The sequence below is a fragment of the Podarcis cretensis genome, assembly GCF_951804945.1.
Source record: "Podarcis cretensis genome assembly, chromosome: 12".
Taxonomy (NCBI): domain Eukaryota; kingdom Metazoa; phylum Chordata; class Lepidosauria; order Squamata; family Lacertidae; genus Podarcis; species Podarcis cretensis.
This window is the reverse complement of record NC_137181.1, coordinates 2,749,296-2,775,657: the sequence shown is the minus strand read 5'-3', so window position 1 is coordinate 2,775,657 and position 26,362 is coordinate 2,749,296. Positions and strand designations below refer to the sequence as shown.

Genomic DNA, 26,362 nt, shown 5'->3' with positions numbered 1-26,362 from the left:
GTGTGTGTGTGTGATTTCACTCATCCTGTTATGCTGTATTGATGTTTCCAAATTTTCATGGAAGCCAATTCTCTTCCTACCTGCTCTTACTCCATTAATTTCTGAAAACACAGCCGCAAAATGAATCAGAGATAGAACAGTTTCTAAAGAAGAATGGTTTACCAAAGTTGTCTCTGCGGAATAGAACAATCCTGAATTATAAAATAACACAATTAGAGATTGAGGAGGCCATTCAGAACATGCAACTGGGCAAGTCTCCAGGGCCAGATGGGCTTACCTCCAAATATTATAAGACATTGAAAGACTATTTGATACACCCATTAATGGAGGTTTGCAATGAAATTATGGAGGGGAAGAAGGCACCGGAGTCGTGGAAAGAAGCTTTCATCACATTGATACCCAAACTAGAAACTGAAAAGACACAACTTAAGAATTACCGCCCCATCTCCCTCCTAAATGTGGATTACAAAATATTTGCAGACATCTTAGCAAGTAGACTTAAAAAAGTTTTAAATGAAGTAATTCACAAGGACCAGGCAGGCTTTCTCCCAGGTAGACATTTGTTTGCAAACACAAGGAACATTATTGATATTTTGGAACTCTTGCAAACAAACATCAATACAAAAGCAGTCTTGATTTTTATAGACGCGGAGAAGGCCTTTGACAATATCTCCTGGAAGTTTATGAAGAAAAATTTGGAAGGAATGGGAGTGGGGCGGGGGTTTTACAATGGGATAGAGGCAATTTATTCAGAGCAAAAGGCAAAACTGATAGTCAACAATGTGGTGACAGAAGAGTTTAGAATTGAAAAAGGAACACGACAAGGTTGCCCTATATCCCCTTTGTTATTTATATCGGTCCTAGAAGTGCTCTTGAATATGATCAGAGGAGAGCGGTTGGTGGAAGGTATCCAGGTCGGAGCGAAACAATATAAACTGAAAGCATTTGCAGATGACCTAGTTTTGACCTTACAGGAGCCAGAGCCTAGTACTAAAAGGGTATTGCAACTGATTTATGAGTTTGGTCGAGAGGCGGGATTTAAACTTAATAAGCAAAAAACCAAGGTTTTAGAAAAAAAATTGACTTTTTCAGAATCAGAAAGGTTTCAGAAAGAGACAGAATTAAATGTGGTTAAAAAAGTAAGATACCTAGGGGTAAACATAACAGCGAAGAACAGGAATTTATTTAAAGACAATTATGAAAAATGTTGGTCTGAAATTAAAAGGGATCTAGATGTTTGGTCAAGATTGAAACTTTCCTTGACAGGACGTATTGCTGCTATTAAGATGAATCTATTGCCAAAAATGTTGTTTTTGTTTCAAACTTTGCAGATTGTGGACAAAATGGAGTGTTTTGGGAGGTGGCAGAGAGATATTTCAAAATTTGTCTGGCAGGGCAAAAGGCCCAGAATTAAGTTTAAGATATTAACTGATGCTAAAGAAAGAGGGGGCTTTGCCCTGCCAGACCTAAAGTTGTATTATGAATCAGCAGCTTTCTGCTGGTTGAAAGACTGGCTACTTCTTGAGAACACTGATGTTTTAGATTTGGAAGGATTCAACAATGCGTTTGGTTGGCATGCATATCTGTGGTATGACAAGGCTAAAATACATAAGACTTTCAAGAACCATGTTGTCAGAAAAGCAGTATTTAATGTCTGGTTGAAATATAAAGACTTATTGGAAAACAAGACCCCAAGGTGGTTATCACCAATGGAGGCTAAGGCCCTGAAAAAACTCAATATGGAGGCCAAATGGCCGAAATGTTGGGAAATAATAGAAAAAGATGGAGATAACTGGAGGTTGCAGAGTATGGAGAAAATAAAAGATAAAGTGCGAGATTGGCTACATTATGCTCAGATTAAAGAAGTTTTTAAGTTGGACAAAAAGATAGGATTCCAGGTGGAAAAATCAAAGTTAGAAACAGAACTGTTAGAACCCAGCTCTAAGATACTTTCAAGAATGTATAACTTGCTGTTAAAATGGAATACACAGGATGAAACGGTCAAATCAGCCATGATAAAATGGGCACAGGACATAGGGTATAACATCATGTTTGCTGACTGGGAAAAGTTATGGACCACAGGTTTGAGATTTACGGCATGTAATGCCTTGAAAGAAAACATTATGAAAATGATATACAGGTGGTACATGACTCCAGTCAAGCTTGCAAAGATATACCATGTGTTTGATAATAAATGTTGGAAGTGTAAAGAAGCTGAAGGAACATTCTTTCACCTCTGGTGGACTTGCCCTAGAGTGAAGGTTTTCTAGGAAATGATTTATAATGAACTGAAAAAGGTATTTAAGTATACCTTCCTTAAGAAACCAGAGGCCTTTCTCTTAGGCATTGTTGGTCAGAGCGTGCAAAAGAAGGATCGAATCTTTTTTATGTATGCTACAACAGCAGCAAGGATACTCATCGCTAAAAGCTGGAAAACTCAAGAATTACCCACACTGGAAGAATGGCAGATGCAACTGATAGACTATATGGAACTGGCGGAGATGACTGGCAGAATCCGAGACCTGGGAGAAGAACTGGTGGAGGAAGACTGGAAGAAATTTAAGGACTATCTACAAAAATATTGTAAATTGTATGAATGTTAAGAAAGATGTAAGATTAGCAAAAATATGGCTTCAACAAACTAGTTATAAAGAATATAAATTTAAATTTAATTGGAAGACGAAAAGATAAATTTTGGATAAGTAACATTTTATGATTAAGTTTCATTAAGAGTATGTTAAATCCCAAAATTTGAGATATTAATATTGGAAAATTATACTATATGAATTAAACCAAGTTAATAATTTGCTGGTAAAATTTATGAGTTTAGAAAAGCAGGAACAAGGGTTGTGAGGAAGTCCAAAGATGAGTATGAAATGTGGATATTGGAAAAGATTGTGTTATCATCTATGTATTTTATTGTTAAACTAAAATTTAATAAATATTATTAAAAAAATAATAATTTCTGAAAACAGAGACTCAAAATATGATAAATCTCTATTATAAGGGAAATTCCACAGCTGCTTCCAAGCCCGCTTGCATACTTTTGGAGCACCCTTAACAAAAGCTTATTCATTCGTTATTTCAAACCTGTCAACAGTTAGGCGGGATATGTGTGGGTGTGTGAACTGACCCAAAGCTATCAAATTATTTCCTAGCTAAAGAGAAACTTAAATCTTATCTACTAAGGCTCAATGCAAAACTCCTAATCCACCCAACCACAGTTCACTTTACTCACTCTTCATTAATGCTTTGCTCACAAGTTATGGAGGAAACAAAGTTTTTAATATAATCTGATTTGGGAATAGAAATATTCCACAACACACAGCTAACAGCAAATGTTAGGATACCTGTTCCCTCGCCTGTGGGAAATGCTTCCTGCCCAGGAATCCCAGCGGGCCCTTTCAAGCTCTTCATATTTTTGGTGATGGTTCAGATATGTCTCATCAGAAATATCTTCCAGCTAGGACAAAAGAAAGTTATTTTTGACGCATTCAAGAGTCAAAGCTGTTTCTAAATAGATACTGTCGAACCACCCACCCCAAGATACACGGGAAAAATAACCACATAATCTGTACAGGCCCAGCAGTGCAAGAGTTTAATAAAAGTACATTAATTTTGTCCAAAAATGGAACCAATTCTGCACCTTAATAACTAAATTTATGGAACATATGTATACAAACCTTTTGGATACACAAGAATGGAGATAACATTTTCTCACACAAAATAGGTTTTACACTCCTCCATGGCAGTGTTATTCAGTCTTGCAGTCTTGAATGAGAACAAACCAAAAGGAGTATGTGTTTGCTTTGATGACTGATTGGTTCAAGACACAAAATGAAGGTACTGACTGCTGGCAGGATAAGCAAGGTAAGAAAGGTGGTCTGTGACCTAAGGGAGTCAATTCTATGTAAAGTGAAGCTCTACACAGTAAATACAAGGCAAGAGAAGCCCAGGTACATGCAAGCCTAGTTAGAGAGATGCACTGATTGAGGCATGAGATAATGACCAGATCTGTTCCTCCTCACCTCTGAATCTACTTCTCCTGAGGTCTTGAGCTCTTTGAGATCCACCATTCTCCAGCTGCAGGAAGAAAATGACTCAGGGTTAGGGTAATTTCTGCACATACTGCAAACAACTGCATCAACCAAAAGTGTACTCCAGGGCTTGGCTTGCTATGGTGTTGCTGCTTCCTCACCAGTAGACACTGAGGCAATGCCACATTCTGAAGTCAAATACCTTCTCCAAAAATTCGCCAAAGGAGATGTCAAAACAGGCTATGCCTAGTTAGCTCTAGTGCTCACTTGTGCAAGTCCTAAAAACCATGCAGGTTTCACCTTTCTCATAAGCAAGTGGACCTGCTAAATATCTACTGCTGAAATAGGGCGGGGGACGACAACAAGGTGGGATGCACAGAAGCTGAGTAAATGCACACACCATCCTCCGGCACCAGGAAATAAACCCATCCCTTATTCATGGCTACTGGGCTTCTTCAATTCCACTCTTAAAACATACATTGATGTACAGTGGAACCTTGGTTCTCAAACTTCATCAGTTCTGGGAGTCCGTTCAACTCCTGAAACCATTTGAAAACCAAGGTGCGGCTTCCAATTGGCTGCCAGCGCTTCCTGCACTCAAGCGGACTTCTGGGTTTTTGGTGTTGAGGAGCCAAAACGTAAGAGTACCAAGGCGTTCAAGAATCAAGGTACGACTGTAAAGTACAGAACTCAATCACCCTCAACCTTACCACTGCTATTGACTGTGTAGAACAAATGATTTATGGGGGGGGGGTTATATAATTATTGGGGAAACCGCCTTGTGTGCTATATGGCAGAAAAAGGTCGTCTGTGTGTGTGTGTGTTTAAGAGCCTCCATCATGTGGAAGCAAACATACATTGCTTGCACCCAATATTCCTCAAGAGCCATGAAGGCTAGAAAACTGCTCCACAGCTGCAAAATAACTTTAAAAGGAAACAAGAGTTGGCAGTGGATGAAGATGTGCTTTAGGGCCAGCAACCTGTGAATCTCTAGATCGGTGGTTCTTAATCTGTGGGTCCCCAGATGTTGCTGGACTACTACTCCCATCATCCCTGAGCTCTGGCTTTGCTAGCAAGGGGTGATGGGAGTTGTACTTCAACAACATCTGGGGACCCACAGGTTGAGAAAGGCTGCTCTAGATGGATGTTTCTGGACTCCAGTTCCCATCATCCCTGCCAGGTGGCTACACTGGCTGCAGATAATGGGAGTTAGGATTCCAGGGTATCCTGGTCCTGCTGTAATACACAATTCAGCCACTGAGTGTTTGGCCAGTTCATGGTATTTTAAGTTCCTCCACACCTGGAAATACAGCTAATACTTTACCAGGAGGTACAGTTAGGAAACTGCCACCGTGCCTCAGGGCACTTTAGAAAGGAGTGTGTTGATGTGACAACTTCAGGAGGAGTTGTTGCTAACTCAGCCCTCTCCTTGACTAGCAAAAGGCCATTTGGCATGGCGTGCTGTACGTTTACTCTTACAAAAGGACACTTGGATTTCTTGCAAAAATTATGAAAAAGAATGCTCTTATGTCTAAATCAACATGTTCCAGCTGCTGTTTAAATCTGAAGAGCCTCCAGGGGAACCCACCTTGGTGTCAAAATCTCTTTATACTGTAGCTTCTCCACCCGTGTAGCTGCAGCCATTGACATGGGGATCACTATATTGTTGATGTCATAGGAACATTCCACCTTTTTCTTCTTAGCAGGCTGCTGAAACCAAACAAGAATCATCAGAAAAGAATACAAAAACATAGTACTGTCATTCGCATTTAGTCCCAACGCATCAAGTACAAGCACCCCATGGTTGGTTAACCAATGGCGTCTAAATGTCCACACAGGCAAATATAGAGTCTAGCAGCTGTTTCAACATCTCTCTGCACCAGTACATTACCTGTGTGCTGTGAGACTGTGCTGGTGTGACCTAAGCAGCCGCAACAAATCTGAGCTCTAAGTCAGCACTGATATGCCTACAACAGCACTCCTATTATTGGCCCAATGCTCCGTGCAGAATCAATCTTGCCTCAATAAAAGTTCTCTTAGGTGTGCCACGTTTTTGCATTGACTTGCTGCAACTGCTCTGTGCAGCGGTTGTTCTTAGCTGCCTTGAGCATGCCAGTGGAAAGAGCTTAAAACATGGACGCATCTTAAAACATGAATAATGAGCAGCCACCTAACACTGAATGTGCTACAGAGCACAGAATAGGATGGGGAAAGTTTCTTGACAGGGTGGGGCTAGGGCAGGCTTCCTCAACGTCAGCCCTCCAGTTGTTTTTTGGCCTACAACTCCCATGATCCCTAGCTAGCACGACCAGTGGTCAGGGATGATGGGAATTGTAGTCTCAAAACATCTGGAGGGCCGAGGTTGAGGAAGCCTGGGCTAGGGGATGAAGTTTCCCAGGCAAAACTCCAAAGGCATTTTGGCCACCATGGAAAACAACGCTATTAGCCTGAGATATGGTTACTGAGGTCCTTCCAACAGGGCAAGAGGTAACCATATAATCACAGTCAGGCTGTTTATTGATAAACACAGAAGCCATCTGAAATACAGCTTAAGGCTTTTTAAAATACAAAGAGGGCAAACAACCTCAGGATGAAAAAGGGTGAAGTAATATATAGAAAAACACCCAAGACAAGAAGCTGAAGGACACAGGAATGTTCCACCCAAAGCAAAAATGAAATGAGGATAAGTGGATAGTCTTTTGCCTCTATTTCCATGGTACATTTTATTCAACCTTCAAGGCTTCCTTTTTCTTTTGAAAAAACCCAGCAATGGTGTGTTTTTTTTTTTTAGTGTAGAAGTCTGCATATCTAAGCAATAATATTCCTAAAAGAAAACAAAAAAAGCCACCAGGAGATATGCTTGAAGCAGCATAGCAAATGAGTTAGGAGACAATTCAAGGTTAAGAGAACAGCGCATCATTTAAAAAACGTTCTGCACTCCCAAACACGCCTCGCTCAGGGGAAAGACGAAAGAGGCTTAAGTTTAAAGGGAAGTCACCCAGCAACACTAATTCTGTATTTCCTCTTTGCAGTTCTGTTTGCCAGAGGAACTATGTTCCAACTCACCAACGTCGAGCTGCTAGCAGTCATGGAATTGCCAGGGACTTGGTTGGAGTGGGGGGCAGGTGTATTTTCAAAGCACAGAGATGGCACATGGTGTAAAGAACTGGGTTTGTAGGTCTGAGGGCTAGGAACAAAGAAGCTGCGACTGGCCGATCCTTTCAGCAGAGGACCTGGTAATGAAAACATGAAATTAAGAGGATATACTAACTCTGCAACTTCTGCTTAACCACAAGGTAGATGCAAGTTCATTTTATACTGCACTTTCTGGAAATAGTTTATCTGTTATTTTTTTTAATGTAGCTTGACAAGTGGGAGTGAACCGCAAGTGTATCAATATATATGTTACCCTAAAATATTGCTCCCGGTGCCCCCGTTTTGTAGATGTCCTACCTAAACTACCAACAACCCTACTGTTAAAATTGATGCACAATGATGGAGAGACTGGACGGAGAATTTTCTTTTGCCTCTCTTGCAAAAAACAAGCTTGTGTTCATCCAAGAAAATCAACACAATCGTTTTAGGAGAGGGAAAAGGAAAAACTCCATTTAGATACAGTGGTGCCTCGTAAGACGAAATTAATCCGTTCCGCGAGTCTCTTTGTCTTGCGGTTTTTTCGTCTTACGAAGCACGGCTATTAGCGGCTTAGCGCTATTAGCGGCTTAGCGGCTATTAGCAGCTTAGAAAAAGGGGGGAGGGGAAAAACTCGCAAGAACTCGCCCGACGTTTCGTCTTGCGAAGCAAGCCCATAGGGAAATTCGTCTTGCGAAGCACCTCAAAAGACGGAAAACTCTTTCGTCTAGCGAGTTTTTATTCTTGCGAGGCATTCGTCTTGTGGGGCACCACTGTAATGAATAATGAACTTAGGAAATTCTCTGATACATGATAAGCTGACCTCTCAGATGCTTTTAAAAACCATTGGGCAAGTTCATGGAGGACTGTTATCATGACCAATAGGTTGGACAGAGTCAATAGACCCCAGGTTTCAGATACTGGGGACAAACAACATGCTATATCCACCTCTTTCCGGCTGCTGTCAGTGGCCACTCTTGGAAACAAATGGACCTGACGATCCTTTGGTTTGATTTTGCCCATACAGTACATTTCCTCAGACAGAATGCGGCACCTTTAATGGGAACTCAGGCCAAGAGCTAAAATAATCCTTTACTTATATTGCATATAATTTACCAGATGCAGAGAGAGAAGATGAACAAATGTTGTTGGTAAGGTCTTTCAAACCCCACTGGGGTATCTTGAGAGTCTTGAGTTTATGACTCAACCTGTGGTCCTCTCTCAGCAAGGCTTCAAAGTGTAAATGAAGAGGGTTGCCTATTAGCAGAAGAAAACAAATTAACCCGCACTTGTTATTATTCGTTATCCAAATTTATATCCTGTGATTGTTACAAATAATTCACAAATCATGATAATTGCACTGAATACTTGCGATAATTATAGTACATACATATTAATGGTACAATATTTTGCTTCAACTTTTTTTAAAAAGTTGAGATCGGTTAGATTTCACATACTGTTCTTGTAGGTTTGTGTACTTTACATTGTGGGGTATTTTGTACCTTGATGCTTTGTGTGCAACTATATTATCTTACTTAAAAAGGGAAAGATCTCGGTGAAGGCATGATTTATTTTCTTTGTACTTGCAACCGGTGCCAAGCTCAATACCGCCCATTTGGTATTTAACTTATATGGCTTTCCTGAATTACATTTTACTCCCAACCATACTGACAGGGCTCAGCAATATATTGATGTATTGTCCAAAACCAGATTAAAATCTATATTGTGGTATTTGTTTCATAATTTATGACCTGGAAATGTTGTGAATTTTCTCTGTGTGTCTGTGTGCTTTGCAAAAATCACAACATTGGAAAAATAGCTCCACCCTTATTTCAGACATTGTGATATATCGTTATATCACGATGTTTAGCTGGTGATATATCACAATGTTGAAAACCAGGTGTCGCCCAGCCCTACATAAACACAATCCATTTCGCTATTGACAAAAAGTAAATGACTAAGGCTTGTCACATGTCACAGCACAGGAATCCTGCACGCTCTGTAAACTACGGTCAGCAAGGTTAAGTGTGGATCTTCACAGATTTGGCTTTCATCAGCAAGGTCTGGCTCACTTTAAACCAGGGGTGGCTAACCTGTGGCCTCTAGATGCTGTTGGGATTCCAACTCCCATCAGCCCCAGCCCCCATGTCCAACGGTCCAATAGCATCTGGACATTATATAAATGAATGAATAACAAACAGCAACAAAATTTGAAAGGCCACAAGTTAGCCACCCATGTTTGAAATGAATGATAGGGGGGGAAATGTTTGAGTGATACTTTTACCAATGAGAGAATCACAATATAACACACCAGAATTTCAGTTACAGATAGGTAGCCGTGTTGGTCTGCCATAGTCAAAACAAAATAAAAAAATTCCTTCCAGTAGCACCTTAAAGACCAACTAAGTTAGTTCTTGGTATGAGCTTTTGTGTGCATGCACACTTCTTCAGATACACATATCTGAAGAAGTGTATCTGAAGAAGTGTATCTGAAGAAGAAGTGTATCTGAAGAAGTGTGCATGCACACGAAAGCTCATACCAAGAACTAACTTAGTTGGTCTTTAAGGTGCTACTAGAAGGAATTTTTTTATTTTGTTTTGACACCAGAATTTATACAAAGAAATGTGACTAAAGCATCGCTGAAATAAACTCAGTGCCACTGGTCATCTTGCAAAAACACCACCTTTGGCACTTACAAAATAATGGCAGCACACTGCTTTTATTGCTTTTGCAGATTTCCCAACTTTTGCTTTCTAGTAATCTTTGTACATGATTCTCTTAAATCCCTTTAAAAGGCGGTACGTTAATTCTTTAGAGAAGCTGTCCTCCATGGAAATATCAAGCAAAATAAAATGAAACTCTGTTCTACATTATAGAAATTCAGCCTCTACAAATGTGGCAGAAGACAGGAGTGCCAAAACCTCCACTGAGATATGATGGCGAACACTCAGCTGATGCTAGTAGAATGAAGGAAAGCCTCCTAAACAGGCAGGTTCTTCATTCCACATGAAGAGGCTGTTTTATCATTTTACTCACCGTGGGAAAATGACAGAATGGGATGGAAGCCTGAGTCCAGCAGAGCTACCCGCTCCTCTAAAGACATTGTCTCTGGGTCTATGGTCTGGACAGAGGCCTTACAGTCACACAAGATGCAGGAATTGGGTCGTTCACAGTTGCACTTCATACTGAGAGGTTTCTGTGGCTGGAAGACAAAGGAGATCAACAAAATAGTTATTTATCTGGAACGGCAAAATTGACCACTCTCTGTTTCAGGCACAGGTTAAAGATGACTGCAAACCAAGTAACCCAAAGGCCTAATACATCAAAAAGCAGAAGCACAACAAGATCTGTGGAAAACGTTGCTTCTTCCAGTGGGTACAGTAATGCTCCAGAGAACAAAGGCAAGCAAGAAGTGCCAAAACACAGCAGTACGGGTGGGGCCTAAGAGTACAACTGTCACTTCCTTTCCAATCTCTTCCTGTTCAGAATCCTGGCTCTTCCCTTTGCAAACATTCCATTTCTACTTGCGGTCATGACTGAATACAAACAGTGAGCTAAAAAAAAAAAATGTGTGATATATTACCTGTTCCCATGGCTCTCCTCATACTGCTGAACCCGTTTTTTAGCAGAGCATTTAGCAATACTAGAATGACTAAAGTGGGACGCAGGTGGCGCTGTGGGTTAAAGCCTCAGCGCCTAGGGCTTGCCGATCGAAAGGTCGGCGGTTCGAATCCCTGCGGCGGGGTGCGCTCCCGCTGCTCGGTCCCAGCGCCTGCCAACCTAGCAGTTCGAAAGCACCTCCGGGTGCAAGTAGATAAATAGGGACCGCTTACCAGCGGGAAGGTAAACGGCGTTTCCGTGTGCGGCTCTGGCTTGCCAGAGCAGCGATGTCACGCTGGCCACGTGACCCGGAAGTGTCTCCGGACAGCGCTGGCCCCTGGCCTCTTAAGTGAGATGGGCGCACAACCCCAGAGTCTGTCAAGACTGGCCCGTACGGGCAGGGGTACCTTTACCTTTACCTTTACCTTTAGAATGACTAAAAATGGGGGGCTCCAGGTTGAAATCCCTGCTCAGTGACAAAGCTTAGGATGATAGCCAGACCTACTGAAATCAACTGCCTTAAGTAACTAGGTGAGCTATCCCAGTGGAGATGCTACCCCCTTTTTTAAAAAAAAAACAGCCAATTTTCTCTTGTTAGCATACTTTACATGATTCATGGTGGAATAATAGTGCCAGAATCTTTCAGGCGCTCATCTAACTAACATTGCCTCTACTACTACTATTAAATTAGTAGCAGCAGTAGTACTAGCCCATCAGAATTATTATTATGTATTTATACCCAGCCTTTTCCCCTGACAGACTCAAGGCAGCTTAAACGCAAGAATCATTTAAAATGTAGCATAAAAACAATTAAACATCAATAGAACTAAAACTACATACATATAGTAAACATACAATAAAAACAGCACAGCACCGGCCCTTTCATTAAAGCAGCCAATCCCCAAAAGCCTGTTGGAACAAGTAGGTTTTCACTTGCTGGCAGAGGGACAACAAGGAGACAGCCAATCTAGCTTCTCCAGGCAGGGAGTTCCAGAGTTGGGGAGCAGCCACCAAAAAGACCCTTTCCTGCATCCCCACAAAGCTTGCTTGTGAGGGTGGCGGGACCAAGAGAAGAGCCTCCCCCATAAGATCTCAAAAGCCAGGCAGGTTCTTAGGAGGGAATGCCGTATTTTAGATAGCTTGTACTTAAGCCACCTATGGCTTTATATGTCATAACCAGCACTTTGAATTGTGTCTGGAAACAGAATGCTATCCAGCGGAGCTGCTCTAGCAAAGGAGTCGTCTGTTCCCTATAACCAGCCCCTGTCCAGGGTCTGGCTACAGCTCTTTGGGCCAGTTGAAGTTCCTGAGCACTTTCCAAAGGCTGCCCTATGCAGAGTGTGTTACAGTAATCCAAATAGGCTGTAATCAAGGCATACGTTACTGTGGCCAAATCAGACATCTCAAGCGATTCTGTCTGGAATTCCTACAGTCCAGAACTCCCAAGGTAACAAGGCTACCACAATTTGATTGCTGCCACCAGACAAAATTGTGTCCTGCCTTTCTCTCCTTAAAGGGTGGAATCGAGACAAACATTATCAGAACCACCTTCAACAACAGCTGCAGAGGTGAAACATCACACCTACCTTTCTGCTAAGGTGTGAGACTGCACTGACTCTCACCAGCCTGCGCTTCCTGTATCTGCAAATTGGACGGATTCTAGCAGCAACACAGCTGTTGTCAAGGGAAGACAGTGTAGCAGGCAGGCTGTTGTTGAGTTGCTTCGGTTTCTTGAGAATCCTGTCGGCATCCACATCATCTTGGGAATTGCTGGTGGAGCATGTGTTGAAACTGCAGTCAAAAGGAAGAGATTCACACACTGAAAATTCTTCTGAAAGGGGGAGCCAGAAGATTCAATACTGGACTTGGGCAGATTATCCTATTACGTGTATTTTTGTAGTTTTAGTCCTCAATGGTCACATTTGACCTACCGAAAGCAACACAGAGCCTTGTAGCACCTTAAAGAGTAACATTTACTTTTAAAAAAATGAATTTTATTAGAGTTTATAACGAAAACTACTAAAATTATTGCCAAATATCTTTTTTGTCCAAACTAAAAGAGATAAAGAGAAGAGAAAGAAAAATAAAAAGGAATAGAAAAGGAATTTAAAGAGAGAAAGTGAAAGAAAAAAAGAGAGAAAAGGTAAGACGCTCTATATACATTATTCCCTAAACCATTAACTTCAATTCTCAAATCCAAATGTCATTATTTCTCTCCCCCCACCCCACCGCAAATAGTATGAGAGGTTTCCAAACGCTTAAAGAGTAACATTTTTACAGCATCAGCTTTCAGTCTTTAGTCCACTTCATCAGATGTGTAAAGTATTATCATGAGTTGCAAGTATACATAAACATACAACTGTGTTGTTTTTTTGGGGGGTCGGGGTTGTAAACAGACTGTTGGCAAGTAAAGAAAAGCAGAACATATATAGTTTCACTTCTGGCAAGGCTTAAAAAAAATTGATTATACTGTCCCACTCAGTCAGCAAGAGCAAGGAAATAGGGTTAACCATGTTGCCTATTTGCACCAGCTTTGCTTTACAATTACCAAAAAACAAAAGTGACAGCATAGAACTTCAGAGGGCTAGCAGGACAATTGCAAACAACCTTGCCCTTCAAAGAGTGATGTAGGCTTCCCAGAAAACTTCTCAAAACCCTTTATCAAATGGAATCTGATTTAGCATGACTTGTTTGACATGCATGCAGTAAACGAAACTATGCAAGTACTACACATTAATTTAACAAGCTACAGAAATCTCTCAAAAAAAATTCCATAAGCCAGAAAACTGATTAGGGGGGAAAACCAGCAAAATACGTTCCTGGTTGCATGGTATGGGTTTGAGGCCACCTTGCTGAAGCTAAACAGGCGTGGATCTGGTCAGTGTTTGAATTGGAGACTTCCTGGGAACATGTACACTGCCTTGGGTTCCATGATGGAAGCAAGGCAGGATATAAACATTTTCTTAAAAAATGAATGTTCTTTCAAGGTTATATTTCTTAAAATTGAAAGCTCTAGAAATGATTTTTACTGGAATAACTAAACATTTTAAGGCATGATAATAGTAGACACTTCCCTAATTCTTAAAGTTTTAAAGGGGGGATTGAAGACTCTTAAAACTGTTAACATTAATTTTAGCACACTCCCAAAATCAAGCATATAAATTTAGCTATGTGTGCATGCTTCCTAGGAAGAGTCATCTGAAACAGCTCAGTCTCACCAGTGTTACACCAATTTACATTACTTAGTAATGTTATGAAACTATAGGTTGGATCCAGAAAGTGGCTTGTAAAACTTAAGTCCCATCACTCTTCTCTTGAACTGCCTCTTCCAGAGTGTCAACAGACCTGCCTGAAGACGCTAAGTGTATAATTGTGCAGTAGGAGAAGGAAACAGCACACACTGTTCAGGAATGATGCTTCAAAAGGATATAAAGGGGGGGGGGGTGGAACAAATTTGCTGAGTGAGCAGCCTTTTGCTCAGGCAATCTTTGGCTGCAATCCAATAGTGTGGATCCACAGAACCATGAGTGGAAGGGAAAATGGATTAGCTCTGCCCTGTGAACTCACATGCCAGCAACAGAGGCCATTTTCCACAGTGCAGAACCACAGTGTATCAGGAAGTTGAATTACAGAGCAACAGCAAATAACAAAAACAGGGTGAATACACTCTAGTGGGCCTTAAGAAAAAGTCTCAAAAAAGGGTTTCGGCAAAGTCTTAAGTAAGAGGTTGTGCAAATGGAGCAACCTCTCTGGGTTTAGGGTCATTTCTCTCATGCTCTTCTGTGAGCTAAAGAAGCACTTGGCTAGCAGAAAGACACGTTTGGATCCAATCCAATGCATTTTAAGAAAAGCAAACAGGTTGAAAAATATGAGCTTTATGTTTCTCTGGGAAATATTCCACCCATCCATACTATTGCCTTAAGAGATATTAAGAGGAATATGCAAAACCCAGCATGCTTCAGTACATTTAAACACATTCCTGTTCTACAAACAACCTGAATCCACTGTCACTTATGACAAAAGGCCCAAGAGGTTTTTCATACCACTGTGAAGTTTGCAAGTCCTGGGGAAGAGGTTTGGGTGACTGAACGCATATACACAGCCCAGAGCCCCACGCCAGCAAATGTCCAGTTTGCGATGGGGTGGGTCTCAAACTTCACCATGTTGGCTTCTGCGACTGTGAGGGAGGGGGGAGGGAGAAAAGGAAAAGGGGAAAACCCAAACTCCTTTCATGTTTTAAAAACAACCGTTTCCCTTCCACATAGCAGTCACAGATAACTATGCATTCCAACCCTGGGGCGTGGGAGACCCAACCACCACAAACCCGGTTCCAGGGTAGTGACATACACCCAGCCCTTTTCCAACTACTCTTGGCCGGCCCTTTTAACACAATGCCGCAGTGGGAGCAGAGCAGGGAAAGGAAGAGCTCCAGGCAGACAGAGTGAGAGGGAAAGAAAAACACTCTCCTTCCTCTTGTAATTAAAGGATTAATCTTTACCAAATATTTATGAGCAATTATGTTTTTATAATCTAAACCGGGGGTTGCCAACTCCCAAGACACTGCGATCTACTCACAGTTAAAAACTGGCAGTGATTAGGTCAAAGTTGTTGAGCTTTTTTTGGGGGGGGGAGGAAAGCCCCATTTCTTTGAGGTGCAGGGGGGGAAAATGCAATGTTCAGCTGCTTTGGGGGGGAGCCGGTGATCTACCCAGAGATGTCCAATGATCTACCGTTAGATCACTACAGTGGTGCCCCGCAAGACGAACGCCCCGCTAGACGAAAGGGTTTTCCGTTTTGGAGGCGCTTCGCAAAACGAATTTCTTGCGAGTTCCTGCGGGTTTTTCCCCCTTTCCCCCCCTTTTCCTAAGCCGCTAAGCCGCTTATCAGCTGATCCGCTAAAAGCCCCTAAACCGCTAATAGCGCTAATCCGCTAAGCTGTCAATGGGCTTGCTTCGCAAGACGAAAAAACTGCTATACGAAGAGCCTCACGGAACGGATTAATTTCGTCTTGCAAGGCACCACTGTATCTACCTGTTGGACGTGCCTGATCTAAATCAAAAAAAGAGGCACCATTAAGGACTATGGACATTGTTTTGCTGACACGCAACCCACACCCTTGAATGCCACAGAGAAATAGTCTGGCAAAGAGAGCAACCCAAGCAGGGATTAAACCTTTTTCATCAACATTAAACATTTTCAAAATCAAAACCTTAAGAAGACAGGCAAAACACAGTTGTGTTTATTTTGTTTTCTAGCCTGCCATACAGGGTCCAACGTAAGGCAGCAATGTGCTGAACGATTGAAGGCAAAGTGGTCCCATCAAAACAGAAGCAATCCTTCTCCTGGGAGGGAATCATTGTCCCAATTTGGACAGGGAGCCACAGAACTGGTGGGTGCAGCAGAGGCAGGGAGAACGGTTACAACACATACAGCCAACATTCAGGAGGAAGCAATGTTGATGCATTTTATATGCCCAGGTGTTCTGATCTTTTCTGCCAGCAAAAAGACGGTACTCAGAACAAAGCAAGACAAAGTAGGCTTTTGCTTACCGAAACACTGTGGTAGAAAAATGAAGATTCTGAGGTTTCACACCTTGCCGTTTTAGTCAAACGTGGTAAAGGCACATGCTGAGCTAGTGATGGCTGTTTCAAGATGCTGTATTGTGTTCTTGTTTTTTTTGAAACGTTTTATTCAACCAACCTTCCCCAGCCTGGCATTCTCCATATCTTTGTTTGACAATTGTTGCCATCATTCCTGACTACTGGCCCATACTAGCTTGGACTCAGGTTTGTCTACAGTGCAATAACAACTAGGGGTTGGGGAAGGCGTTTCTAGACATTTGTTGAGATAACTAGGCTTCCCAAGTTGTGTCTAGAACATTACCAAAGTGCACCCAACCTACTAAGGCGGCTTGTGTCAGGTGCTGCAGTGAAGCATCCTCTAAGCATTTGCTACTCCATGTTCATAGCATCAACCAGAGACCCCTCGCACAGCACCTATGGAACCAAGAAGAGCCCTGCTGGATCAGTGTCCATGGGATAGCAAGTAGGAACAGAGGCATGGATCCAACTGAATGGGATGGAGCATGCCAAGAATCTGGAGTCCGGCCACTTAGCATTCCATTCATTTCATGAGTTATCTGCTGCCAACAGACATTAAAAGATACTGATCACAATGCCCAAGCAACAGCCAACATGTAAAGATTTGCAGTCTCTTAAATCTTTGACAACAATGGCTTGTTGCAAAGGGCTGTGACATGCCTCAGGCTCACGCACTCCCCTCGCCCCTCCTTTGCATGCAAGAAGAGGTTATTTAAAGGTTTCTGAATATAGTTCAGAAAGTAGTTTGTACAAACCACAGGCAGAAAACTTACACCATCTTGTGTAATTAGGCTTCTGCCTCCTCTCCCCTGCTACTCCCTGTGCATTCTCCACATCTACTGCGGAGGATCCCCCAAATCTCTGGAGCAGCTTTTGGAGCTGGAGGGGGGGGCAACTGCAGGGGGGAGGAAAGTCAAGATGCAGTCCTGCTACATGAGTGAAAGTCTATTTTGCAAGTGCAAACTGCTTGTACAGGAACACTGTTGGATAAAACCCTCTATAAACGAACAAGGATCTCACATCAGGCTCACATCCTGGTTGGACATAATGGCTTATTCATTTCAGTTTTTACAAGCCATGGTTTCCTGCACATGGAAGATATATTTATCAGTCACCGCATGCCAAAGCCTCTAGGCAACATATAACAAAACAGATTAAAAGAAGTGAAACACATCCAGATACCAATTATTAATAAATGAACAAACCAAACAGCAACAAAAGCAACTTCAACCCTGGCTCAATTATACCAAATTTAAAAACCCACCTGTATAAGCAAAACACAATCAGCATAAGAATTTGAAAATGAGCTAGAAGAGATGACATCATTTTAAATTCAATTTGAACCTTTAAAAGTAATTAAAAAGCTGAAAGAAGAAGAATGCTTTTGTCTGGCGCCAAAATGGCATTAAAATGGATGCTAGGCAAACGCTTTAATATGACAGGAAATTGCAGCTTGTTCAGAATAGGAGCTTTAAATCTCTTCCCCTCATGCATAGAGGGGGGCGTGAGTCAGGCTCACTAGGGTGCATTCCAAGTAGCTGAATGCAGCAAATGGCTTCATTTTCAGGGATGAGCAGTAGGATGAGCTGCAGCAAACCTTGGACTTGTGCACTACCCTCAACACAACCATAAGGAGCTTGGAAACGTTTGTTTACATCTTGTTTTGACATCTGAACCTGGACAAACTTGAGTTAGTTTTACTTATGATTAGTGAAAGCAAGATAACCCCCAAACATTAGTTCATTCAGCCTTGCTGAATCAGACCAAAGGCTTATCTTGTCCTATTACACGCAAGTAGGATACCATTACAGAGCACAGGAACTTCTTTTATCACATTACATTAACAGTCCCCATCACTTCAGAGCATTCTAAATGTGATGCGAGCAAAGTAAGAAGGGTGCGATTTTTGCATTCAATAAAGTTTCCAGTATACATTGCCTTTGTTGAATTTCATCTCCACATGCAATTAGTTTGCAATGGACATGGCAATGTTGCTTCAAACATTGCCACAACATGAACTTAAGACCATTGCTCTGTACAGCGGTACCTTGGTTTACAACCATAATACGTTCCAGAGGTCCGTTTGTAAACCAAAACAGGTTGTAAGCCAAGGTGCACTTTTGCCAATGGGGCCTCCCCCCAAAAATTGTTCGTAATCCAAAAAAAGGTTGCAAATCGGGACACACACTTCCGGGTTTTACGTGTTTCTAATCCAAAATGTATGCAAACCAAGGTACCACTGTAATTCCTTGACTTCAGGTCAGCCTCAAATATTCAGCAATAGTAGAGTGGGGCAGGGAGGGTTGGAGAGAACTAAGAAAGAATCCTTTCTACGAAGTTTTGAAAGTTCCAAAATCAACAAGAAAGCATAAAATGATGCCCAAGGTAAGATGAGCCATTACAAAAATACGGAAAGAGAGTTGAAGCGATTCTTCAGATTCCAAGCATGCAACAAGTTTTAATTGCAAGTCTGAACCAGGTCCAGTGCAAACACAAAGCCACTACTCTGGCACTGGGGAACAATGGGTTGGATCCAACTAAGACATTGCGCAAGCGTCTTCCACAAGCACAATGGAATTTTTCCACATTACCACCAGCTAAACATTGTGATATTTCAATGTGATTCAGAAGTCTGTTAGACTTCCGAAACATTCGGAAACCAAGGCGTTGCTTCCGATTGGCTGCAGGAGCGTCCTGCAGCCAATTGGAATCCGTGGAAGTTGCACCGGCCGTTCAGTTTACGAAGCAAAGTTCGCAAACCGGAACACCTACTTCTGGGTTTGTGATGTTTGAGTTCCAAGCTGTTCATGAACTAAGTTGTTTGAAATCCAAGGTACGACTGTATTGTTAAAACTGTTATGTTACAGTACTATTGTACTGATAGTGTTTAAATTCAAATTTCTCTAAAATTGAAGCTGTAGAAGTAATTCAGTAGCATAGATATCAAAGGTAAGGTGGAGAATGTTTCCTTAAAAAAATGTTTTTGAAAGTTAGAAGAATAATTTTATGTACACTAAACATGGTGAGACATAAATAAAAGAGAAACAGCACCCATGTAGAAGGCAAAGTAAAGGGGGAAGGGGAAGAAAACCAAAACTCTATAATTTACAAAGTTTTTATTGTAATTCACCAGGTCTTAGCCTATTACAGTGGTACCTAGGTTCCCAAACTCAATCCGTTCTGGAAGTCCATTCAACTTACAAAACATTCTCAAACCAAGGCGCGGCTTCTGATTGGCCCCGGAAACAATGCCAACAGTCAAGACAAATGTTCAGTTTCCAAAAAATGTTCGCAAACCGGAACACTTTGTTTGTGACGTTCGGAAGCCGATTTGTTTGGGAGCCAAGCCATTTGGGAACCAAGGCACCACTGTACAGTATTTGTAAGAACGTTTCATAAAAAAATTAATTACATTACTACACAAGAAAAAAGCCAATTCACAATCACTGTCACATTTTAAAATATTCAAATATATTTCACTACTGAGTCTTAGTTGAAGGTTCGCATCCCACAACACCAGTTATTAAACTGTTTAATTTTCATTTATAAACCAGATGAAAATAGAAAGAATGGAATGGATAATTTTTTAGAGAACAAAAAATTCCTAAATGAAATTTATATTTTTAGTGCCAGGGGAATTTGCATTTCTTTTATAAACCAGGCCAAACCAGAAAGAATGGATAAAAATTTATAGAATTTAAAATTATTAAACAATTATTAAACAAACGTATATATTTTCGCAAGGAAAATTTGATGAATTTAATTATATGAAAATTTACTTGATAGCATGCTTGAACTATAACATTACAGATTTCTGGAGAATATATTAATGTTAATCTATTAATTTGTCATTAATAATAAGAAATGTGTGAGAAAGCAAAGGGGCAAGGGGAGAATTCATAAGCGTTCTAGGGTAGGGAGGGGGTCTGGAGGAGCATAATGAGGGAGGCACACAGACATTTGTGTGCGCACACCCACACACAAAAAGAAGCACATGCAGATGGGAAAAAGAGGGAAGTGGCCAGAGCTTCAATGGATTGTTTCTTTGCAGATTCCTTGGGACAGGGGAGATGGTGGATGGGGAGGTAAAAGGTAAAGGTACCCCTGCCCGTACGGGCCAGTCTTGACAGACTCTGGGGTTGTGCGCCCATCTCACTTAAGAGGCCAGGGGCCAGCGCTGTCCGGAGACACTTCCGGGTCACGTGGCCAGTGTGACATCGCTGCTCTGGCCAGAGCCAGAGCCACAGCCAGAGCCGCACACGGAAACGCCGTTTACCTTCCCGCTGGTAAGCGATCCCTATTTATCTACTTGCACCCGGAGGTGCTTTCGAACTGCTAGGTTGGCAGGCGCTGGGACCGAGCAGCGGGAGCGCACCCCGCCGCAGGGATTCGAACCGCGACCTTTCGATCGGCAAGCCCTAGGCGCTGAGGCTTTAACCCACAGCGCCACCTGCGACTCTAAAGTTAAGAAGAGGAGCTGCCGCCTGCCAGCAAAGAGAGGCTGGGTTAATTTAAGAACCAAACAAAACACACCACACACAAACACGGGAATGGGGAGGGACATGGACACACAGACAGACAGAGAGAGAGAGACAGACAATCACACACCCACAATCAACAAGCACAGCAGGGAAAAGAAGGAAGCTTGCTTGGGACAGGGGAAGCAGAGTGAGGGTGGTGGTGGTGGGCTACTTTAGAGCAAGTCCTGCCGCCTGCCAGCATAAAGTGGCTGGGTTAATTTTTTTAAAAAAGTGTTCTGCTTTTTCACAAAGACAAAACCCACATGCACACAAACACAGCAGTGGGGAGAGAGAGTGAGGTACAGACAATCACACACCTAACTACAATAAACAAGCATCGCAGGGGAAAGAGGGAAGCGGCTCTTATGCTAGAGCAGCGTGTTTTTCTTTTTCTTTTTCCCATTACCCCAGTTTATATTTTTACTGAGAACAGGAGGAGAAAAGGGGCTCCAGATTCCAGAAGCCATGCATCTACCTAAGCCACCTATCAGCCTGGTGGCTGCCTTTCAGCAAGAGCCTGGGTCTCTGAGGGAGGGAAGTTCCCTCCACCTCACCTCCACCTGCTCAGGAGACGGAGCCCTTGGGCAGAGTTAGGCTGCACACACAGATAACTCAAAAGGACGGTTTTTGCCTGCCGCTGAGGAGGCAGGCAAGGCAGACTAGAGAGCTGCAGCAGAGAGTTACCCTGCAGTGCACACACGATTTTTCAAAGAGCGATTTTTGCATCAGCCTGCCACTGCCGCTACAGGAGAGAAGGAAGAGCAGCTAAGGCACTTAGCAAATGCAACAGCTGCACAGAACAGGAAGAAGCATCGTGTGATAAGAATTTTAAAGTCTTAAGATGTATAATAAATGTCCATAAATGTACCAACAAAGCACGGACATAGATCAGCACAGGAAGACCGACCTGAAACCATTTTTGATTCCCAAACTGACCAAATGTTTTCTCTGCAAGGTCAAAGCAAAATGGAAAAGCCTCCTCATTGTCTTTTCCTTCACAAATCCTGTCTTAAGGGTATGTCTGTGTTTGAATAGGTTGAGCCTGTGACGCGGCTCAGGAACTAGGTTTTTATCATTACAAAAGACTGGCCAGGCTTCCCAGGGTATCCAATCAAGTAAGCATTAACAGGTAACTTGCCAGACAGGAGATAAAAAACGCACTCAGATTTCTGCTGTAGACCGCCCTTTCTGTGATGTAGGTATGATGTATCTGCGGGGTGGTCTCGAGCTACGCCCCTTCTGTGATGTTTGTATGATGCTTCTGGGGGTAGTCTTGGACTCCAGGGCGGGCAATTTAAAATGTCTATATAAGGGCAGGCACACCTAGGTTCTGGGTCCTCCTCCTTTCCTGCGTGTGAGGGGAGAACCCTGTTGCAACAGATCAATAAAGATCAGGCTTACGAGCTACTTTGCTTCTCAATATTCTCTGGTTGGCCTCTGTTATTTCTCCTACCAAGAGGAAACCTACGTAAGAACTCTATATGGGCTCTTGGATAACCCATAAGGGGAAAGGGCAGATTTTTGTTTACAACAATCAGCTTCCCAGTTTTTGAAGTATCGTGCTATTTGACTATCCCACACAAGCACACACCCGATTCACAATATATTGCCAGTATAATTTCAATCTTGTTCTATTGTGATGAATAAAAATGGCAACGCAGGGGTAAACTTGACCAATAATGAAATGGAATCTATTCTGAAGAAAGAGTCACTTTTCTTAAGAAGCTGGTATGGTGCCTAAAGGCGACATTTAACGGCTCTACAGTGGTACCTTCTTTTGAGTCCGGGATCTGTTCCGGAGCCCTGGATGATCCATGAAAGGGACGCTTGACAAAGCGACACTCTGCGCACACACGCGGAGCAGTTTGCGCTTCTGCGCATGCACGAGTGGCAAACCCAGAAGTAACCCGTTCCGGTACTTCCAGGTTTGCTGCAGATGTTTGCCAAAATGGATTATAACACAGTCGACAGGTATGTTCGCGGAGGTATTACTGTATATGGAACCTGAAAACAGCTATGCAAGAGGATTTGTTGAACACTGACATCTTTCCCCAACCAAAAGTTCTCCTGTGACTACATTCAAAACTGAAATTGTACAAAAGGAAGAGACACAGAAAGCCTTTGCTTCCCACGCCAGCACATATGGAGCCACAGACAAGCGACCTGAATGCATTTTACAACAAGCTTCACTAAACGATGTATTCTATTTTGGTCCAAGAACATTTAAAATTATGGTACTCCATATAGATTTTTTCCCTCAAAAGCACCAAATTAATTCTCTCTCTTTTAATCAGAGCCAGTGTAGAACACAATGTTTACTCAGCAAGACAAATTCCAGAACATCACACTGATCAACCTGAAATGAAAGTAGGACTAACCAGTTACTTATTCCGTTGAGTTGATGGGGTGATGTGCAGGCTTTGGGGGGCTCTGGAGACCCATTGATGGGTGTACAGGAGGGACTTTGACACACAAGGTTTCTTAAAGACTGCGCAAGGCGAGAATTCTGCAAGAGAAAAATGAAATCTCAAACTCAAGTAAGTCTTGTGACAGAATGAATCAGAAGACTCATTTGTTTTGTGCTCTGGAAGCAGGAAGAGGAAAAAAAACAAAGCAAAAGCAGCAATTTAACAAAGTGCAAAGTAGTTTGCCATCTCAGTGGGGTTAATCCAGAACCATTCGTGCCTCTTTCCATATGTCTGCATTCGAAAGATCCATGAATACACCCCTCAGGCTCCAATTTAAACATTAAAAGCTGCTTTTAAATTTCATCCACAAACTAAAAATAAGACCTGAGCATTTCCTTCCTCTCATTAATGATTAGATCTCAACAAAAAATGCCAGTTAAGAGGGAAGTAGTCCAATTATCCTCTACAGCTACAATCCTATGATGCAGGAATGGCACCTAACATTTTAAGAAACTCCTCAAGATTTCAGCTCTCATCGTTATGGTGCTTAACATATTTGGTAATTTCCAACATACTACTTTGTGAGCTCTTTGAGAATGAGACTCTGAAACACACAACAAACCCCACATACCTGCCATAAATGTCATGCCAAAAGCTGTCAGAAAATTTATCTCAAAGAATATTTAAAATCAGGTCACTTTCAACATCAGGTAGTCCCAACTTCAGATTTGCTACCTTCACTTAAGAAGGCAGCTAAGCTACTCATTAACAGGAAGCTTAGTTATCCATTTCAGCATTTAAGAAAAGAGGTCTTGCTGAAGGGAAGATGCACTAACAGTCACTTAACAGGAAACACAAAAACCTCAGTGAATATTACAGGAAAGCTGTAATCAGGGCCATGTGTTTCTATGCCTCCAGGCATTTGCTGCACCCCTGAATTTGGCATCCTGAGTGTTGTTTATCTGTTTTTACTATTTGGCAACCATAGTTGCAAGTAAGCTAAACTGAAATAACAGAACTTACTTCTAAGTAGGCATGCACAGGATTGGTCTAAAATTTTGCAGAGAAAAACATGAATTCGGGAGCAAATGGAAGGGAGGGAGGGAGGAAGAGAAAAGGGAAAGAGAGTGTCTGGTGACAGTTCAAATACCAGCAAATCAGCCAGGACAGGATTTCCAGCATCTGTTTCCCAGGGTTGACACACATCCTTCAGTCTACCCTCCCACCCCATCAGGAGAGGAGACTCCTCCTTAAAACCAAAGCCCAAACACACAACACTGAGTAGTAAAAGCATACTGTATACAAAGCCTGAACAATAAAAACCCTCACTCTGCCCTGTGGGAACAGCATGTTAAGTTCAAACAGGCCCCAAAGAATAGCTCTTTAAAGGTAAAGGTACCCCTGCCCGTACGGGCCAGTCTTGACAGACTCTGGGGTTGTGCGCCCATCTCACTTAAGAGGCCAGGGGCCAGCGCTGTCCGGAGACACTTCCGGGTCACGTGGCCAGCGTGACATCGCTGCTCTGGCCAGAGCCAGAGCCAGAGCCAGAGCCGCACACGGAAACGCCGTTTACCTTCCCGCTGGTAAGCGGTCCCTATTTATCTACTTGCACCCGGAGGTGCTTTCGAACTGCTAGGTTGGCAGGCGCTGGGACCGAGCAGCGGGAGCGCACCCCGCCGCAGGGATTCGAACCGCCGACCTTTCGATCGGCAAGCCCTAGGCGCTGAGGCTTTAACCCACAGCGCCACTTATCAACATATCTGTGAAATCAAGATTAGAAGATCCGCTCTGGGAAATCCATGGAGATTCCTCATCACTGGGAGAATTTGTTAACAGCCAGTCAGGAATTTGGATCACTTCAAGGAATCATCTGCATGAGCCTCAATTCAACATAAAGTCTCAGCATCAGTGTGACAGTCGCCCACTACTCCTGAACTACTTTTTCCATGAGAAATGGAGCAGAAGCCCTCTTTATTTCTTCTTGGAGTATTCCCACCCATTTCTTGACAAGACTTGTTCTTCCAGAAGCAAACCACCATGACAGCCACTGCCAATGCATGAAGACAGGTTTCAGTCATGCGAACAGCTTCCATAAAACTGTGGAAGAACTTTCCCTATTTCACCTAGCAGTATGTGCTCAGAAGAAGATCTCACTACAAACAACTAGGTTTACAGAGGGCTGTGCAAATCAAGCATTTTACTCCCAATTGCTCAGATACCAGGATCAATTCATTCTATCTTGACTTGTGAACAGGAATTCATTATGTATCATATTAGACCTACCACCTGAAATGACAAATAAAGCTACCTTTCTCAACTCCTGACGGATAATCAGTAACAAGATAACTTGAAAGGAGAAATACATTTTTTTGTTTTGAGAAAAGCCATCAAGCATAAAGAATTCTAGGTCTCTGTGCAAGATATGGCAGGATGAATGAGAAAGAACTGGAAGTTTGCAGGGCAAGAGCAATAAAGGCAATTAGAGAAACAGAATTACCAGGATCCCATCAGGCACTGCAGCTGAGAAATCCAAATGAAAAATGAGCACATGGTGAAAATCAGTTTGACTATCAAAAGATGTCTCAGAAGAAATGAGGTAAACTCTGGATATCATGTGCTCAGGAGCTATAAGAGAATACCTACCATTCCCCAGAAAGCTAATACAGTATGGAAAGAACAGTGTAAGTTATTGGGAAAACTGTTACTTCTTAGTTCAAACCCCAGTTCAGTCTCCTATTTATGAGTTGTCCTGGGACAGGTTTCTCAGCCTTCGTTTGACTGCTTTTAAAAAGTAGTCACCATATTATTACAAAAGCAGCAGGCTTTACACACTTTGTAAAGGTATAAAATCTGTTTAAAAGATGCCATTGGGGAAAAGCCTCTTAAGATGAAATCTATCACTGTTTGTCCAGAACTCTTTTATAATTATATCCTTTTTATTGTATTTAGCAAGAGAAGCAGACCCCCACTCTATGCAGCCCCTCCACCAAGAACACAAATTTAAATCTGCCTCCTCCAAGGTCAAGAGCAAACTTTCCCAGGAGCCTCACCCATATAAGCCCTT

General features: G+C 42.3%; 1 protein-coding gene across 2 annotated transcripts in view; it reads right to left on the bottom strand.

Annotated features, from left to right (window-relative positions):
• Positions 1-26,362, bottom strand: part of LOC307199082 (KAT8 regulatory NSL complex subunit 1-like) — a 48,525-nt gene that overhangs the window by 2,695 nt on the left and 19,468 nt on the right. The window contains exons 4-11 of one of the 2 annotated variants that reach the window (XM_079946693.1): positions 23,269-23,396; positions 12,357-12,561; positions 10,207-10,372; positions 8,286-8,426; positions 7,104-7,270; positions 5,626-5,747; positions 4,029-4,083; positions 3,351-3,463 (exon numbers count right to left, since the gene is read on the bottom strand). In XM_079946693.1, the coding sequence (XP_079802819.1) occupies positions 3,351-3,463; positions 4,029-4,083; positions 5,626-5,747; positions 7,104-7,270; positions 8,286-8,426; positions 10,207-10,372; positions 12,357-12,561; positions 23,269-23,396 (1,097 nt within the window). The remainder of the gene's footprint in view (positions 1-3,350; positions 3,464-4,028; positions 4,084-5,625; positions 5,748-7,103; positions 7,271-8,285; positions 8,427-10,206; positions 10,373-12,356; positions 12,562-23,268; positions 23,397-26,362) is intronic. The other variant, XM_079946694.1, reaches the window with a different exon arrangement.